General features: G+C 47.1%; 1 protein-coding gene across 1 annotated transcript in view; it reads right to left on the reverse strand.

Moving 5' to 3' along the window:
- Positions 1–2,570: 2,570 nt before the first annotated feature.
- Positions 2,571–17,407, reverse strand: part of LOC308467688 (inositol polyphosphate 5-phosphatase OCRL-like) — a gene marked incomplete at both ends in the record, with an annotated part of 85,237 nt that continues 70,400 nt past the window's right edge. Inside the window, 2 exon segments of the mRNA XM_080989405.1 lie at positions 2,571–2,741; positions 2,974–3,090. Coding sequence (XP_080845531.1) covers positions 2,571–2,741; positions 2,974–3,090 — 288 coding nt within the window.

The raw sequence follows: 17,407 nt of genomic DNA on the forward strand, positions 1-17,407 counted from the left end.
GGAGCTCCATTGAGGGTAATCTCAGATCGCGGGAAACAATTTACTTCCTGGTTCTGGCGGAGACTCATGAGCTTGCTACAGGTCGAGGTGAGCTTCTCGACAGCGAGGCATCCAGAAACCAATGGACAAGCCGAGAGAGTGAACGGCATACTCCAGCAGTATCTACGCTGCTATGTCAGTGAGAGACAGAACGATTGGGTAGAGAAATTAGCTTTGGCTGAATTTGCGTACAATAACGCTGAACACGTGTCCACGGGAATGAGCCCTTTCATGGCCAATTACGGGTGTCATCCTAGGGCCTTCCTGGGGCGGGGGGAGGAAGGATGGAGTGTACCTGCGGCTGAGCAATTTGTGGAGGAAATGGAGGCCTTACACTAGCAACTCAGGCTGAACTTGGAGCGGGCCAAGGAAGTCTACAAGAGGCAGGCAGACAGGCACCGTCGGGAGGGGGAGGCCATACGGGTAGGGGACAGGGTGTGGTTGTCGTCCCAAGGGTTGCCCCTAAAGGGAGGGTGCAAGAAGTTGCAGCCTAGGCGGCTGGGGCCGTTTGAGGTAATACAGCAGGTTAACCCCATGGCATTTAAACTCAAGTTGCCTGACAGCATGAAGATACATTCGGTGTTCCATAGGTCCCTACTTTCAACTTACAGGGAGGGGATGGAATTCCCGGGACGGGAGGGAGGGGTTACCACCCACCCGCGGGTAAAGGAGAGGGAACACTGTAACGAAGCCACAGAAATACTCGATTCTAGGTGGCGAGGTCGCCAGGTAGAGTACTTGGTAGCCTGGGAGGGGGAACCCAGGTCGGAAAATACTTGGGTCCCGGCTGAATCGATCACTAAGGGGTATCTGGTGGAAGAATTCCACGGTTTGTTCCCGGAGAAGCCCAAACCATTAGCTAGATTCTGGGAGGAAGAATTTGGACCCACAGACGACGAAGGGGACTTTGTGGGTTTCCCTGCCTCCGAAGAGGAGGGAGGGGAGGGGTCTGAGGGAGAAGGATCAGACTGGGAGGTTCAACCAGCGGAGAGAAGTCCGAGCGGATGGGAGGCTGGTTTTGAATCCTCAGAAGATGATGACAGTTCCTTCAGGGGATTCCCCGCATCGTCGACCGAGGAGAGAGAGGAGGTTGTACCGGAAAATCGAGCCAGGGGTGGGTGGGGGGTCCTGAGGAGGAGATGGATGTCAGGGAACTGCCATCAGTGCCGGAGGGAGAGAGCAAAATCCAGAGGGATTCCGGAGAGCGTCCCGGGATTGGGAGAGGCAGCCCATCTTCTGGGGAAGAGAATCAGCGTAGCACCAGTGGAGAAGGGGGGCAGATGGAGGAAGCGGTGAGGCGGTCCCATGACTCCTTGCCGGGGACCAGCGGGGAGAGTAGAGGTCCTCCGCTGCCTATGCCCTCCTTGCGCAGAAGGCTTCCTCGCAGAGAGAGTAGGAGGAGACTAGGCGTCAACGAGCTTCTTTGCTGGAAGAAGTTTAAGAAACGCCCACTGACGGATTCTGCCAGCGATTGAGACAGCCACGGGTGAGTGGCTGTCCGGACAGAAAAGGTTCACTCAGGCAATCCAGCCAGGTGTTTGCACCGGCTTACGCACGAGCAACCCCTAGAACCATTACAGCATCCAAGGCCCTCCTTTGGCTGTCTGGGCAAGTGGGCCTTTTCTGGCTATTCCATGTGGCCAGCTTGCCTTACACGAGGGGAAGGGCCCAAGAGGTGCACTGCTGAGAAAGTATATGCTAGGTGGTGGCTTCTCCATGAAAGCTTTCTAGGTCAAACAGCCACTGAGGCCATCAATATACTTACATTCATCAGGAAGTTCAGGATCTTAGTGCTTGGGGCCTCCCAGAGGAGGCCTCCCAGCATCAGAGTATAACGTTCCTATAACTCCTGCAGGCAATGACAATTTTCATCCACATGGGTTCGTAGAGGGAGGGAGAGGATGCGCCAAGCAGGGGAAAGAGAGATCAGATGTTGAGCAATGGGAGCAATGCTTAAAGCATGTGAAGAAGAAACAACTATAGAAGTCAAATTTCAAGGCTAGCAACTTACCTGCTTGTCGGGCTCAGTTTTTACCTCAATGACCGCCCCAGAGGCTGCATGCACAATCAGGCTGTGGAGCTTCAGTGGTAATTTGGGCTTCATGAGGCTGGAGAGATGGAGGGAAAAGTTTTTAGACACTGTCTCCTTGGAGTCTTCCTCATATTGTGGGGGGGAGCATCAAATACATTTCATTCTCTTGAACTTCTAGTGAATGCATGTGTTAGCTTAAACCACTTTTTACAATCAAGCAGCGTATCAATTTTACAGGAGAAAAATGAATAAAGGTAAAATTAAAATAAACACACGAGGGCACTGTTTATGTGGCAGTCTACCTGGCACTTTGTTGAAAGCCTCTAGGTCTTAGTTAATCCCACCCCTAAAAGCTGAGCCATTTCGCAGTCATCTCTAGACAATATATCTTCTATTTTCTCTCTCACATCTCCACTCTTCCTGTAAATAGTTGCTGCATAAATAAAGCTTTTTGAACCCAAGAAACCCAAGATATTGTAAGCAATTATTCCAGTCTAATTCACTGAAGTGGCAAGGTCTGGTAGCACCTTTCCACATTCTGCTCCCCTCCCCCCGCCAGCTCCTTGTCAAGCTCAAAATACCCGGTATACCTCAGTTGGTAAAGGGCTTTCAGTGCCGTAGCAAGGACCAATTCAGGCTGCGTAAAGCATGCAATCCGTCCCATGAGATCCTGATAGAGAACAGAGGGCGGGGGGGGGGGAGTCATTTCCCTATGGACATCAGGTGGATTCCTCCAACCCCAAACTCAGTGCAGGAATTGGTAATTTAATGCCAAATGCCTGCACAACCCTTCTCTTGGCCAGACCCCACCAGGCCTTCCTTCTGCCCAGCATCCCAAAAATCCCATCGCCAACTCTCCTGCCCACCTCACCCCTGGATGCCTCATGCAACCTCTCACTCACCGCAATTGCCTTGACGGCCATATTTTTGGAGTACCTCAACCTGTGCTTTTCTCTCTCGCAGGCCTCCGAGCAAGTGGCCAGGACGCAGGAGAGGAACATCTCACCCTTCTCCAGTTGCTGAAATGGCAAGAGTCAGGCTGTCAGTTCATGGCAGGAGGGCTTCTCTGCATCTGAGACCGCCAAAATGGGGGTATAAACAGCATTGGTGGATGGGTGAGGGATTTAGTATGTACTGTGCTGTTTTCTCAAATATTAACCACAGGCGATGCCAAGACCCTGCCAGTCTCTGAACCACCTGCAACAAGAGAAGAAGGAAAGGACATGGGGGCAGGTTAGTTCATTTCTACTTATTTTCCACAGTTGAGTATTAGAGCATTAAGGCCACCCCTCCTTACGCTCCAAAATGAAAAGGAAGCATTTGCTCATGCGGGCCCACAGCAACCCTGGACTTTTTGGGGACTTTGCGGGTCCTCTTCTTCTTGCGGGCTGCCATGTCCCTCAGTCGCCTGAACCTAGAAGAGAAGGAGAGGGGCAGACCTTGTTGTTGTTGTTGTTGTTGTTGTTGTTGTTGTTGTTGTTGTTGTTATACCGCCCTATACCCACAGGTCTCAGTTACAACCAGTGCTTTTTTCTGGGGGGATGCAGGGGTACGCACACCCCAAAACATTTTGTGAATCTTTGCACTTTTGTCCATTTACTTTACTGCATTTATTTTCCCCGATTTGAACTATAAAATGGTGATTTTCTTGAGTCAAAATGAGATTACCTCAAACATTATTTTTTTAAAAAAAGCACTGGTTACAACATAAAAATCACAATATAAAGACACAAAATGCATAATAAAGGTGAAAAACAACCCAGTAAACCCCGCTCCCCAACACATTTCAAAACCGGAGACAGAAGCCTACAACCAAAATGGTGTGTGTGTGTGTGGAGTCTTTGCAGCATAGCCATAACACAAATACGGGTAGCCTAACAGTTGCAGGGAGAGCCGTATCATTTCACACACTACTTTGGCTGCAGGACATTGTATCAACAAGGAAAGGAGCATTTGGTGTTGTTGCATCTCCTCGGGTATTTGTTGTTTTGTCTCCACAATTTGTGGCAAATTGGCACCAGCCACTTGCTTTTTTGCCTCCCTCATAGCAAATTGTCACAACTTTCTGGGTATTGGCGGTTAGGCATTGGTATTGGTATTGTTCTGTAGATGGAAGAGGGGAGGAAGCGCCATCACCTGCCCCGCATATTGAAGGGTAGTCCGATAAAGGATTCCCGGGGGCATGGCCCTGTCCGAAGCCTATGGAGGTGAGGGCCTAAGGCACACCCCTGAGCGGTGACCCCCGGGGGGGGGGTCCGGGTTGATGTGCATCAGCAGGACTCCCCCTACTGGTGGTTAACCCTTCCCAGACTTCAAGCGGACGGGCTGAAGCCGGATAGTCGGTTAGGACCAATGCCTAAGCCAATACCACTCATCACCTGTAACCAATAAAGTTATGGCCATATTTAGCCCATTAACCTTAAATAATTGTGTCATTTCCACTGGGGGGCGGGAGCTCGCCACACAATAGGGCTCTTCTTGTTTTTTTATGCACCCACAGACCCCAAACGGCTCTCCACAGGAACACAGTGGTGCATCTCATGTATGGGGGGGTTGGTTCCAACACTCCTCCCACCCCCAGCAAAGCAAAGATAAGGGAAGCATTTCCAGTATTTAAAAGAACCCTCAGCATAATGCTTTTAGGACAGCCTGGAGAGCGAAGGGGGCTGCTAGGAAGTTTGTCAAAGCATCAAGGCATAGATGAGCCAAAGAATGCAATGAAAACTCTCTTAGAGCCAGAGTGACTGACAGGAAGACTGACAGAACGTCTGTCTGTTGCAGTTGATGGCTGAAGAGTTGAGAAACGGAGAAGGGGTAGGAGGGGTGTATAGTGGTTAGAATTCTGGACTAGGAGGACCTGGGAGATCCGAGTGCAAATCCCCACTCAGTCATGAAGTGCACTGTTTGATGTTGGGTCCAGTCACTCTCATCCTAGCCTGCCTAACAGGTTTGTTGTGAGGGGGAAAACAGGGGGAAAGGCAAGCCATAAATGCCACCTTGAACTGCTTGGATGAAAAGTGGGCTATGAATGTAATAAAAAGCATCCCCAAATAATGATCATGGAATGTACCCTGGGGATCATCTAGTCCAACCCCCTGCAATGCAGGAATATGCAGCTGTACCTTATGGGAATCGAACCTGCAACCTTGGTGCTATCTGCAGCTCACTCTAACCAGCTGAGCTGCAATGAGATTTGAGGGAGAATGGGAAGGCAGGGAAAGGGAGGGTGGGTGGGAAGAGACGTTAAGCTGTTCAGGAAGGGGTTAAATTCCATGGGGATGCTGGCCGTGTGGGGGACCCCAAGCCCTCGCCCCAGAAGATTAAAAAAAAGAAGCAGAAGAAATCCTACTTACAGATTCACGATGCTGGCCATCTCTTCAGGTGAAATCCCCTCCTGTTTAAACTAAACTGCTTTAAAATGCTCACACAACACTAATTCTGAACCTTGCCTCTAACCCTATTGCTACTCCTCTCTGTCTAAAATATACAGGAAAATATGTGCACAAAATATACAAATGAAAATGAAATGATAAAGTTAAAGCAAAGAAAAGAAAAGAAAAGTCTACACCTATCTCCCCTGTTGGTCCCTCGCTTGCTTGCTTGCTTCTCCGTCCCAGTTCTGTCTCAGCCAACTCCTCCCAACTAACCCACGACGGGGATGTGTAGCTTCTGTCTTTTCTACAAGCAGCAAGAGATGTCACAAAGATGGGCAGGACACTGTTTCCTTGACAAGCCACCCAGCTTGACCCTGAACTAATCTCCCCCCTCTTTAGTTGCGATGCTTTCTCCCTAACTTTGGGACACTTGCTGTTTGCAGCTTTACGAATCACTTTTTATCACAAACCAGTTCATACATTTTCTTGCAACATTTCTCAAGAGAGGCCACCCAAGCATTTGTTGAAATACAGTAGAGAACTCACGCCTCCAAAGTTTAGGGAGGCCTTGCTTTGCATGCAGGAGATCCCAGGTTCAGTCCAGGATCTCCACCAGACAGGGCTGGGACTGTCCCCTGTTTGAAAACCCTGCAGCGCTGCTGCCAGTCAGTGTAGGCAGTGCTAGGCTAGATTGACTCTGTAAAGTGCAACTTCCTATGAATGCTCCTCTTATACGATTTCTCGAAACACAAGCAAGCTACCTTATCAACGAGTTGTGAGAGTTCATTCATGACTTCTAAAAAATAGCATAAACAATTTTATTATTTTTATGTAAGTACAGAAATCCTGAATATGAAAGGAAGGAAACTTCCTGCCTCTGCAATAAAGGCAGCTGCACTGCTAGGTGAGCTGTCCCGATGCCAGTTGAAACAGACCCTCCAAAGATTCAAAGGTGAAAAGGGAATTTTGAGCATCTGAGCACAACTGGGCCGTCTTCTGAGTTAACGTGAAGTGCAGAAAGTGATTGCCTTGAGCAGGGGTAGGCAACCGAAGCCCCGGGGGCCAGATGCGGCCCAATCTTCTTCTCAATCCGGCCCACAGACGGTCCAGGAATCAGTGTGTTTTCACATGAGTAGAATGTGTCCTTTTATTTAAAATGCATCTCTGGGTTCTTTGTGGGGCCTGCCTGGTGTTTTCACATGAGTAGAATGTGTCCTTTTATTTAAAATGCATATCTGGGTTCTTTGTGGGGCATAGGAATTCGTTCATCCCCCCCCCCAAAAAAATATAGTCCAGCCCCCCACATGCTCTGCGGGATGGTGGACCAGCCCACGGCTGAAAAAGGTTGCTGACCCCTGGCCTTGAGCCTCCTCAGGACTGGCGCAGGGGCTGTGCATTTCAGGGTGCCAACCAAGACCTGTGCCCCAGTATTGATTGCTGATTCTACTGAGTCCATCAGTATATTGTTGTGAAGTGACCTGGCATTTTTAATGAAGTGCAATATAGGCTTGTCTTACATCTTTAACAACAACAACAACACCACAGTAAATTGCACAGAAGAATTCCATGTTGCCTGTCGGAGCGACTGGGTAGACCTCTTTGCAGCTGCATGATCCATGCATTTGATCTATAAGCAACTGGTAAATCTTCATAATTGGCTCTGGCTTCGTGTAGGAGATTGAACGCATTCTTCTATTTCTCAGCCCTGTATTCCACCCCCCACCCCACTCCTCCTATACTCGGACGGTGCCGACTACTCATCTCTACAGAGTGAAATGTTTATGAGTACTGCAGATCTAGTCTCAGACGTCATGTAGCACCCTGCTTGTGGTTAACGCTTAGCTGGAATGAAATATTCAACGCAGCAATAGAGAAATTAAAATAATAATTTATTTGTCAGACAAATAAATGAGAGACACAGTGGTATATGGTTACCAAAGCTCTGCCCACTCCAGCCCTGATGGCCAGCACTTATATTTCCTCAGCCCAGCCCCCTTGCTCCTCCTTTGGCTGCCTCTGTCCAATCAGCCTGGTTGAAATTCCTATTGGCTGTTTGCTAGAACCAATCATAAAAGATACACTCATTTCCTATTACCTTTTATGGGAGACAAAGAGCTATATTTCCTTCTATCCATAAATGGCAGACAAGTAGCCATATATCTTACATTTGCCTCGACAAGGCACCTTAATTGCCAGATCATCTTTGCCCTATTGCCCTATTCACTCCAAAACAGATGGCTAAAACAGATGGCTCATGGTTTTAAATTTTGTCTTAAACAGAGATCTTGGGTTCACCTTCTCACACACCATCAATGAAATAAGAATCTAACATAAAAATCTAACATTTCTTACTTTCTAAATCCTTTGCATAATTACATTTAAGCCAATATATTTCATACATAACATATATAGATTTTTAGAAGAAAAGGAACTTAGTAAAAACAGTTTCAAAACAGCTTCAGAGAGAAGCCTCTTCGGTTTACAACCCCCTTTCAAGCCAGCTGCTGTTCCCATTAGCTCTTGCCCTTTAACCTTAGGAAGATGTGGCTCGAGTCTGATGGGAGGCCCATGGTATTTTCTGTTAAACAATACATTTCACTATTTACCAACTCTTAATTAGTGTTTTTGCAGCTTGATTGTATTCTGTAATTTGTATGGTCAATATGACCTTTTGCTCCCAGCCTGTAATTTCCTTTTACAACCCTGAGGTACTGCTATAGATCAGGGGGGGGGCCTTGATCAAGAAGATAAACAACTGCCAGAGTACTCAGCCAGATGCTTTATGCCTGGCATAAAACATACAAACATTTGCAAATATATTTTTTAAGCTCATTTTAAAATGCAGACCTTGATCTGATGCCTCAGTCAAACCTCTACCCCAAAGACGGGGGAGCCTGTGACCTTCTAGATCATACATTTATTTTGACTAATATATGCTGAAGTGAACGAATGTTTTGTCTGAAACCCTTGAGAGCTTCTGTGGGCCAACCTAGAGAACACTGGGCTAGAGGGATCATGGGGATGACTTGTTCCATAACAGCAGATGGCATGCAGAAATTTAAGCTGTAGCATTCTCCTGGCATGGAGGCAAAGTGATGTAAACTATCTAGCTATCTAGCTAGCTATGTCTTGCTGAAAGTGCATGCACTCCTCTTAGCCAAAGCCCCAATAATTGCAAGTGTGGAGCCACACAAACACGCCTTATCTCGACACTGTCTTGGGGGAAACTCACGATGCTGAAAAATTCATGTGCTCAATTTCTGCACATTGAGACAGGAGCCAAAGAAGCACACACAGAGTAGGGGGGCTCATAAAAAAATGTTTATTTGGGAGGGGGTGGATTGACGCTTGCTCCGATGTGAAAGCTAAAGAGCAGGCTTTCACAGAGAAAGGAGCAGAGTAAGGCGGAAACTACTTGGACCCGTGCTTTCCAGGCACGTTGACGGAAGGGATGAGTCCAGCATTGCATTGTTTGGTCGTATTTTCAGTGCCAACTATTTATTACAGATGTTTACAGAAAATTAATCTAAAACCTCTGCTTGTAAGAGGCTATGTGCATTTGAAGAAGCCCATCATAATCTTTACATGTTTAATAAAGAAAACCCACATTGTGTGAAATGTATCTTTAGAACACAGGTGGCGTCATGTCCCCATTTGTTGCCTTAGTTTCTCCATCAATGCACCACCCACAATTTGCAGACACCGATATGCCATCATATTGGCATCAGGTGTTTTCCAGGCCAGTGAATGTCAACTACCCCTTCTTCTAAAGCTGCTTCCCCAGTTTCATCAAACATAGAAAGAAATGCCATTTGGTAGCCCATTGATAAGGTTTGGGAAGTAATGAAATACATTTCTGAAAGTTATTTATGGATGCACAAGGTCACCACATCTTTGCTTAAGGTGAATGGAAAGGAACATTTCCTCAGGCTGTCCCCAAATCTCGTCCGCTGCTTTGTCATTTCAACAGATTGTGTGTCTTAGTAAGATTTTGTACATTTCAGAAAGCTTTCCCTTGCCTACAAATGAATTGCATGATTTTTCAAAAACTTATTAATGCCCTGTGCTTTTACTTCTGGTGTGGTAAAAAATTGCAGAATCTGGTTATCATTTAAAGCAGTGTAAGATGCTTGTTTAAGTTTCCCCTCACATTTGGTGGCTAGGTAGGGATATGCAGTTATGTGTGTTTTTTTAAGAGTTCCTAAGGAGTCCTGCTGCTTCTGAGTTTTATTTTGGGGGTTGTTGTTGTTTTTGTTTGCCAAAAGGTAATCCAGTTGTAACCTTTTTCTAGGTACAATTCTGTACATTCTGGTACTACCTCTTCACTCATGGTCACTCCAAATCCCTTTCTTTCTTTTAGCAATGTGTCCTTGTGTATCTGCATAAGCTTTTCAAAGCCTGCTACCTTTGCTTACAGAATTTCCCCTTAGGGGCGCTTTTAACATGTTCCGTAATACATGTGGATAATAGGAATCGCCTTCATTAATTTCAAAAGCCATTTTATTTCTTCCATGATTTTCCTCTGTTGTTAATTTATTTTGTAAAAGCAAGTGGGGTTTAGTCACCAGAGAGGTTGATTCTGTGGTTTTGCTCAATAGGTCATGGTCATTTCAAGAGCCATAGGGCCTGAGATGGTTCCAGCTCTAATTTACGTGTAAGATTAGGAGTCCAAGAATGTGGAATCAGTACTGCAGAAGGTCAGTTCTGACATACTTCCCCCCTAAATAGTGGGTGAAGTCCTTTTGGAAAGGACTCAAAGGTTTCTAAGTGTCAAGTTTTGCTGTACTGAAGGACTGTCCATATCTAATATATTATAACATTGAACCCTCCTCCGCACTCAAGGAATTTTGCTATCCATTTGCTCATCTAATTTCCATGGAGGACATTCTAAGAAAGAAAAGTGGGTTTGAATTTGGATAATAAAAGTTTCCAGTTGAGTATATTTATATATTTTAGTGAAGGTAAGCAACTTAAAATGACCACAGACCCAGTAAAACTCATTACAAAGAGAAGAGACACAACATTTAAAAGCAGATACAAATAATTAGGCATTATTCTTCTCTCAAGAAGCCAGCAAAATTTCATTTTTCCTGTTTTATTTTAAGAATGCTTTTTATTAAAGTTTTTAACAAACAACAAGGTGGTAAGCTGCTGAATATAGGCAGACTATCCTTTCTCAAGGGCCATTCCAAATGTGTACAATTGATGGCTCCAAAATCAGCTGCACCCTGTGAGTCCAGAGGGCAACTGGGGCCATTGTCCCTGTTAGCATTTTGTAAGAAAGGGCACCAAGATTTCATCAAGCCGTCTGCCTTAATGATACTTTCAGTGAGGATCCCTTTGATAAGCCATCGACAATGCATAAAGGAGGGCAGGTGGCTTGGTGAGCAGGGAAATTCTTTAAAAGATTTGGACCAGCAATGTGCCTTTGCTTCGGGCAAAGGGTGATGGTGGATGGATCATAGCTACCTAACTCAGCACTGTCTGTACTGATTGGCAGTGGCTCTACAAGGTTCCAGGCAGGTGATGTTTTCAGTTTCACCTGGAGATGCTGGAGACTGTTCTGGGACCTGCATCACCAGCGAGCTCTGGTCCTCCCTTTAGGTGTTAGGCGGATCAATGGTCTGACTCTGTGGAAGGCACCATGCTATTCCCCTTTAAATTAGCCATTTCGACAGAAAACATGAGAACTGGAATTTTGCTCTTGAATTGATTTTTGGATCGCCTGCATGCCAAGCACATACTTCTACCACTGGGCCAGCATCCTTCCTCAGTGACTGAGGTCTCAATGCACACATCCATCCAGCAAACAAAAAAATGTTACTGTTACAAGGGCAGAGTGGGGAGGAAGAAATTCAGGGGCCGGTTTTAGACCCACAGTGCTCGGGTTTATTCTATTGCCTGCTTGACATTGTGCCTCCTTTCCCCCTACCTTTTATACCTATTAAAATTTCACAATGTCGCTGCTTGGGATTCTGGATAACCTATGGTTTTTTTTTAAAAAAAATAAATTATTTTTTTTTTTTTAAATTAAGACAAACAAACAAACATACATCCTAATTGTAATTAAACCAATCTTGATAACATTGTTAAGTGACTTCCTCAAACCCCCCTGGTTGAATTTCATTATATTTCATTTTAACAGTTTTCCAAAATCAATCTTCTCCAAAAAAAAATTAACTTGATCACTTAACATCTTTCATTCTTTCTAATCTAGCTTTAAACATCTTAATTCCTATCCTTACATAATTAAATCCTAAGATTATCTCATATTTGCAAGCTTTTCCAATTAGGTTATCTTGACATATTTAGCTAAATAAGCTTTGAATTTTGTCCATTCTTCCTGGTACTCCTCCTCCTTCTGGTCATGGTCTCTTCTAGTCAGGTCGGCTAGCACCGGGATTCTGGATAATCTATGTGACTAGATACTTGTAATATATGCCAGGCAATCTGGCACAAGTGGGTAGGGTTGCCATCCGCCTGGAATTGCCGGGATTTGGCCGTTGGAAACAGAGAAAGAGGTCCTGCAATCCCAGGACAGGCTAGGAATCCTTATGCCTTGTACTCACCAAGAGTATCACATGCTCAGCTGCAGCAGAAGGGGGGGAGAGTGGACTACTGCACAGGGACTGAGAGCAGCAGTGGTGGTAGGATGGGCAGGGGAATGACTGTCCTCTAACAGGGTCCCTCCCAAAGCACCCTTAACCTGCTAATGCCCTGGAACCATGTGGAAAACCAAGTGTTCAACCGTGTCAGGAGTCAAGAGGAAAAGGTGGAAAGGGCGAAGCACAGGGAAGGGAGCTGGCACATGGCAAGATGGCACAAGGGGAAGGGCAGTGTCAGGGAATTGGAGGCTGCAGGGGAAACCATGAGGGAGGGAGACAAATATAGAGAGCCCAAGCCGGCATTCAGCAGCGTCTCTTCCTCGTCAGAAGGGGAAACTGGCAGGGGGGAGCCTAAAGCAGGACCCAGCCATTCACAGGGCAAAACGAAAAGGAAGCATCATTTCCGGGAATGGGCTTGTTGGCAGCGTCACAGACGAAAGTCAGATGACTCATCTGGATAGCTGAATATGGATGTATGTGTTTGATCTCTCGTAAACGGCTTTGAAGCTGAACAATAAATCTTGTGAAGAGATGGCGCGAAGCCCGGAAAGTTGCTTTACTAGCTTATCAGCACCCTCATCCCTCACAGCATGAGTCATCTCCTCGCTGATAGCTAGTGGAAAAGGGGATTAAAACAGACGCTATGGAGAAGGAAATTGCTGACCTGAGAAAACGGAATGCCGGACTTGAAATGAGGGCTTCAGACTTGCAATCTCGGCTGGAGGAATGCAGAGCTGCGCAGAGTGGTGCCAAAGGTGGGCTATTGGGAAATAGAAAAGGAGCGTGGGTGGAGGAGTGTTGGGATAGTGCCAGGGAGACAAAGGCCATCATGGTTCCACGTCGCCTCCGGACGATCCATCAATCTCCCGTAGATACAGTATCAGTCAATTAGCGACACGAAGCCTCAGAAATAGCTTGCCACATTCCAGAGCTCGTGCACACTCTATCAGCAGATTTCGCACAACGAAAGGCGCACTCAGGAGAGCATTATTTAGAACTTTATTCAGCTCTGGTCAGAACAAAGAAAAAAACATGACTGCCTGCTTCGATGTCTCAGGCACAGAGAGAAAAACGAAAGCAATAGACAAAACAGAAACTTCCTGTGAGCAGGAAATACGTAGGCTGTGACTCACAACAGCCTGTCCCCTTTTTAAGGTGGAACGGAAATATCCTAACATCCTCCCCCTTACCGTGTAACCTGTAGTACCTGTGGTTCAACCCAACTGCAACCTCTGTACATAAACCTTAAGTTGTTCTCTGTTAACAACCTTAGACAACAGATCAGCAGGAATTTAATTTCCTGGCATGTAGGACACCTGAATGAGTCCTTTCTGAATACACTCTCTTGCACAATGTAGCTTAATCTGCAAGTACTTGTTTCTTTGCTTGCAACTCTCTGAGTTCAGCAAAGCCAAACAGGATCTATTGTCTTGATACACTTGTATAGGGCATTTCACAGAAACTCTGATGTCCTTAAACAGTTGCATCAACCATTCACAATCCATGAGTGAAAATGACAGAGCATTGAGTTCTGCTTCACAGGAACTTAGGCTTACTGTCGTCTGCTTCCTCCACAGCCAGTCAAACAGGCAGTGGTTGTACATGTAGCATACTCCAGAAGTGCTTGTACCATCCGTGGTGTCACTTCCAAAACTAGCATCTGCAAAGATTTCAAGACCTCCAGCCTTCTGACTGGTAAACCTCAGCCTGTACTGCAAAGTCCCTTTCAAATAGCGGGCTATGCGCTTCAGAGCTTTCCAATCCTGAACAGTAGGATTGTTGGCATGTCTGCTAAGCAGGTTGCAGCTTACAGCTATGTCAGGTCTTGAGCATCTAGCAATGAAATTCAACTTGCCTAGAATGCATCTGTACAGCGTAGTGTCAGAAAACGCTTTAGCAGTACCATCTCCCTGGTAACCTGTCACCATTGGCGTGTCTGCTGGGTTTGCATCAACCAAATTCAACCTGGTTAATACATCAGCAATTTTCTGTGTTTGGTGTACCAGAAAATTACCTGCTTGGTCCCTCTCCACCTGCAGAGAAAGATAGTTGGATACCTCACCAAGATCCTTCATGTCAATTCCCCCCCAAGTATTCATTTGCTTCTCCTTCAACTCAGTCATAGACAATATTGACCTGTGGTCTTCAAGTTGTTTGTGTATCGGTGGTATCTTCTCTTCTACAGCAGTTGCTATTTCCTTTGCCTCTTCAGCTGTCTTTCGTGTCGAGGTAGATTCCTGTACTAATTTCTGAATAGTTTCTGTGTTGGTATTTACCTTCTGTCCCAGATTATTAATACTGTAGTGTTTTGGTCAATTTTGCCCGATGCTTCGGCTACTTGTTTACTTATTCTTTCCAAAGATTCGTTAATTTTACCTAATGCCTGAGCCAAAGCATCTTCAGCTGCCATTCCTTTGGGTTTAGGTTGTGCCGATGAGGCTACTGTTGGTAATCCAGAAGGGCCAGATGTCGATGCTCTTCGTTGCAGCCCACTGTCTGTGCGAAATAGTCTGCCAGACCTCGTTGTTTTTTCCTGTAACAAATCTATCTTCTCCTTTCCATCTGCCATAACACTCTACATAACACTCTAGATAGAGCCCAAGGTCAGTCTCACGATCAGAATTTGTTTTGAAGTGGAAAATTCCCCTGGCCCAGCTGCTATTGTAACAATTTCAAACTTCCTCTAGGGGGACACAGTAGCAGTCAAAAAGTCTTAGAGTAGTTAACCTTTTTCCTTTAGCCCCCCAGTTCACAAAAAGGGTGACAATTTCAATCTCAATTGTTTACAGTTACTTTAAAACCAGGAGAAGCCAGCCAGAAATATTGTATCTTACTTGTATCTCAGATGCAGAGTTAACTGTCAAAGGGTACTGTCAGGGAACTGACATCGGAACGAGAGGCGAAGGGGAGGCTCCTAGATGATGCTGGCGAAGGACCCAGCAGCAGGGGGAGAAACAGCTCAGTAGAGGGGGAAGCAAATCAGCGCAACACCAGGGATAAAGGGGGGCAGATGGGGGAAACGGAGAGAGGGCTCCAGGACTCTTCACTGGACCTCAGTGAGGAGGGCACAGGTCCTCCGCTACCCACGCCCTCCCTGCGCAGAAGACTCCCGCGCAGTGAGAGGAGGAGGAGACTGGGTGTCAAACAACTTTTATGTTGGAAGAGGTTCAAGAAACGCCCACTGACGGATTCTGCCAGCGACTGAGGCAGCCACGATGAGAAAGGGCTGTGCAGTCAGAAAGGTTTAACAAGGCAAATTAGCCTAGAGAGGCACCAGTTTACGCACAAGTAACTCATACCCATTACAGCAATCCGTCAGTCCCTGAAAGTTGCTCGTGCGCAGCAGCAGGCAGGCAGCATCATGAGCAAAACCGGAGAAGCGAGCGCCCAGGAGGGAGCAGCTGGAGGGCAAACTCTGGTGGAGAGGAACCGAGAGTTGGAGCAGCATGTGGCCATTCTGACGGCACGGCTGGACGGAAGGCGGTCTCAAGATGCACAGGTCAGGCCCACCCCCATAGCAAGGAAGGTACCGGGACTGGTGCACAAATTTGGAGGGAAGCCGCAGGACTATAGCGCGTTCCAAACGGAAATAGAGTACGCATTGGAACTGCAGCATGACGATTTTGGAGACGATGCGGCGAGGGTGGCATATATTGTGGGTCACCTGCAAGATGGGGCCAGGGAATGGATCAGGCCCCTTATGGCGACGCAGAATGCCGCCATGCAGGACCTGAGGAAATTCTTCCAGGCAATGGACGCAATGTTTTCCAGTGATGTACAACAAAGTGTGACTAAGCGGGAACTGATGAGCTGTAAACAGGGGAGCCAGTCAGTTAGAGACTACTGGTCGCGCTTTGCCATGATAGTTCACCGCCTCGGGTGGCAACTGGACTCTGAACCCATACAAATGTTATTCGAGGAGGGGTTGTCCCCAACGGTTAAGGTTGAGCTTTCCCGCGCACCCTGCCCACAGGGGATGGATCAGCTGACCAAGGCTGTGCTTGCGATTGGCGTGCGCCAGGAAGCGCGGGCCCAGGAGAGGCGGGAAGGGAGAGAGCAACGTTGCCATGACTACCGCATTCCTGAAATACCAAGGCAGCCTTCCCCGCCAGCAGAGCCAATGGAAATAGATGGGGCACGCGCGCGGGAAGTTTCAAGCGCCAGCGAAGGGCGCAAAAAGGAGGGAAAGGATTGGAAAACCACCAAGAAGTGTTTCCTTTGCCAGCGGCCAGGACATTTTGCCAGAGCCTGCCCTCAAAGAAAGGCCTGGCAAGGAATGGTGGGAGCCGCAGGGGGTGAGGAGGAGGTGGTAAAGGAACAGGAACAGGGAAACGGGAACGCTTGGCTGCCAATCAAGGGGCACAGCAGCCAGGCCAGCAACCAGTAAAAGTGTCCATAACCATGTTAGGTAAGATTTATTGCTTTACTCTTGTCGTCCAGCACGCTTCCCCCTGCGGGCCTCTGTAGGTCGTAAAGCAATTAGCAGAATTGCACAGCGTCCGTGTATGAAAGGGCAGTCAGTAAATAGGTCCCACACGTTTCTTCTTTCCTAGTAGCACTTTATTTGCTCAGAAATAGCATATTTACAGTTCTTAGACACCATCTGATTGAAGCTGCATTTTGCGACTCTCTCTCTCAGCTTGCAGCTGCGGAACTAAGCTGCTTTCACTTTTCACTCAGCTCACAGCATTCCAAGCTGCTTTCGTCACGTCCTGGCTTACTTCCCTTGTAAGCGCCTCCTCTCAGCCTCGAGACACAGAAGGTTAACCCTTCACTACACCCAACAAAAAGTGCCCCAACCAGACCCCCCCAAGGCGGCAATAGCCATCGAAGTGGTGCTAGAACTCCCGAACGGGCACCCAGTCAAGGTGAAAGGGATGCTGGATTCAGGCAGCTCATGTAATTTCTTCAGCAAATACTTTGCATTAGAGCACCAGCTCCACTAACTGCCTTTGGATTTTCCCTTGCAAGTGACCACCATTGATGGCAGGGAGCTTCTAGGAGGGGAAGTGACACACCAGACCCCACCAATGAGAATGAGGGTGTCCAGGCACTCGGAGACCATCGCCTTTCACGTTGCCTCACTAGCAGGGCCCCCAATAATATTAGGGATGAGCTGGCTAGCACAACATGATCCAGTGGTGGCGTGGCATCAGAGGAAAGTCACCTTTGGGTCCGCTTACTGTTTGGAACACTGTCTAGGAGGAGAAACCCCAAGGATGAGCGTGGCCAGGGTGGCTGGGATGGCTGTGGAGCGGAAGGGAGAGGTGCCGCCGCAATATGCAGATCTGCGGGAGGTCTTCAGCGAGAAGGAGGCAGATAGACTGCCACCCCATAGGCCCTTTGACTGCCAGATC

Source organism: Podarcis pityusensis (assembly GCF_964106645.2).
Source record: "Podarcis pityusensis genome assembly, chromosome: W".
NCBI lineage: Eukaryota > Metazoa > Chordata > Lepidosauria > Squamata > Lacertidae > Podarcis > Podarcis pityusensis.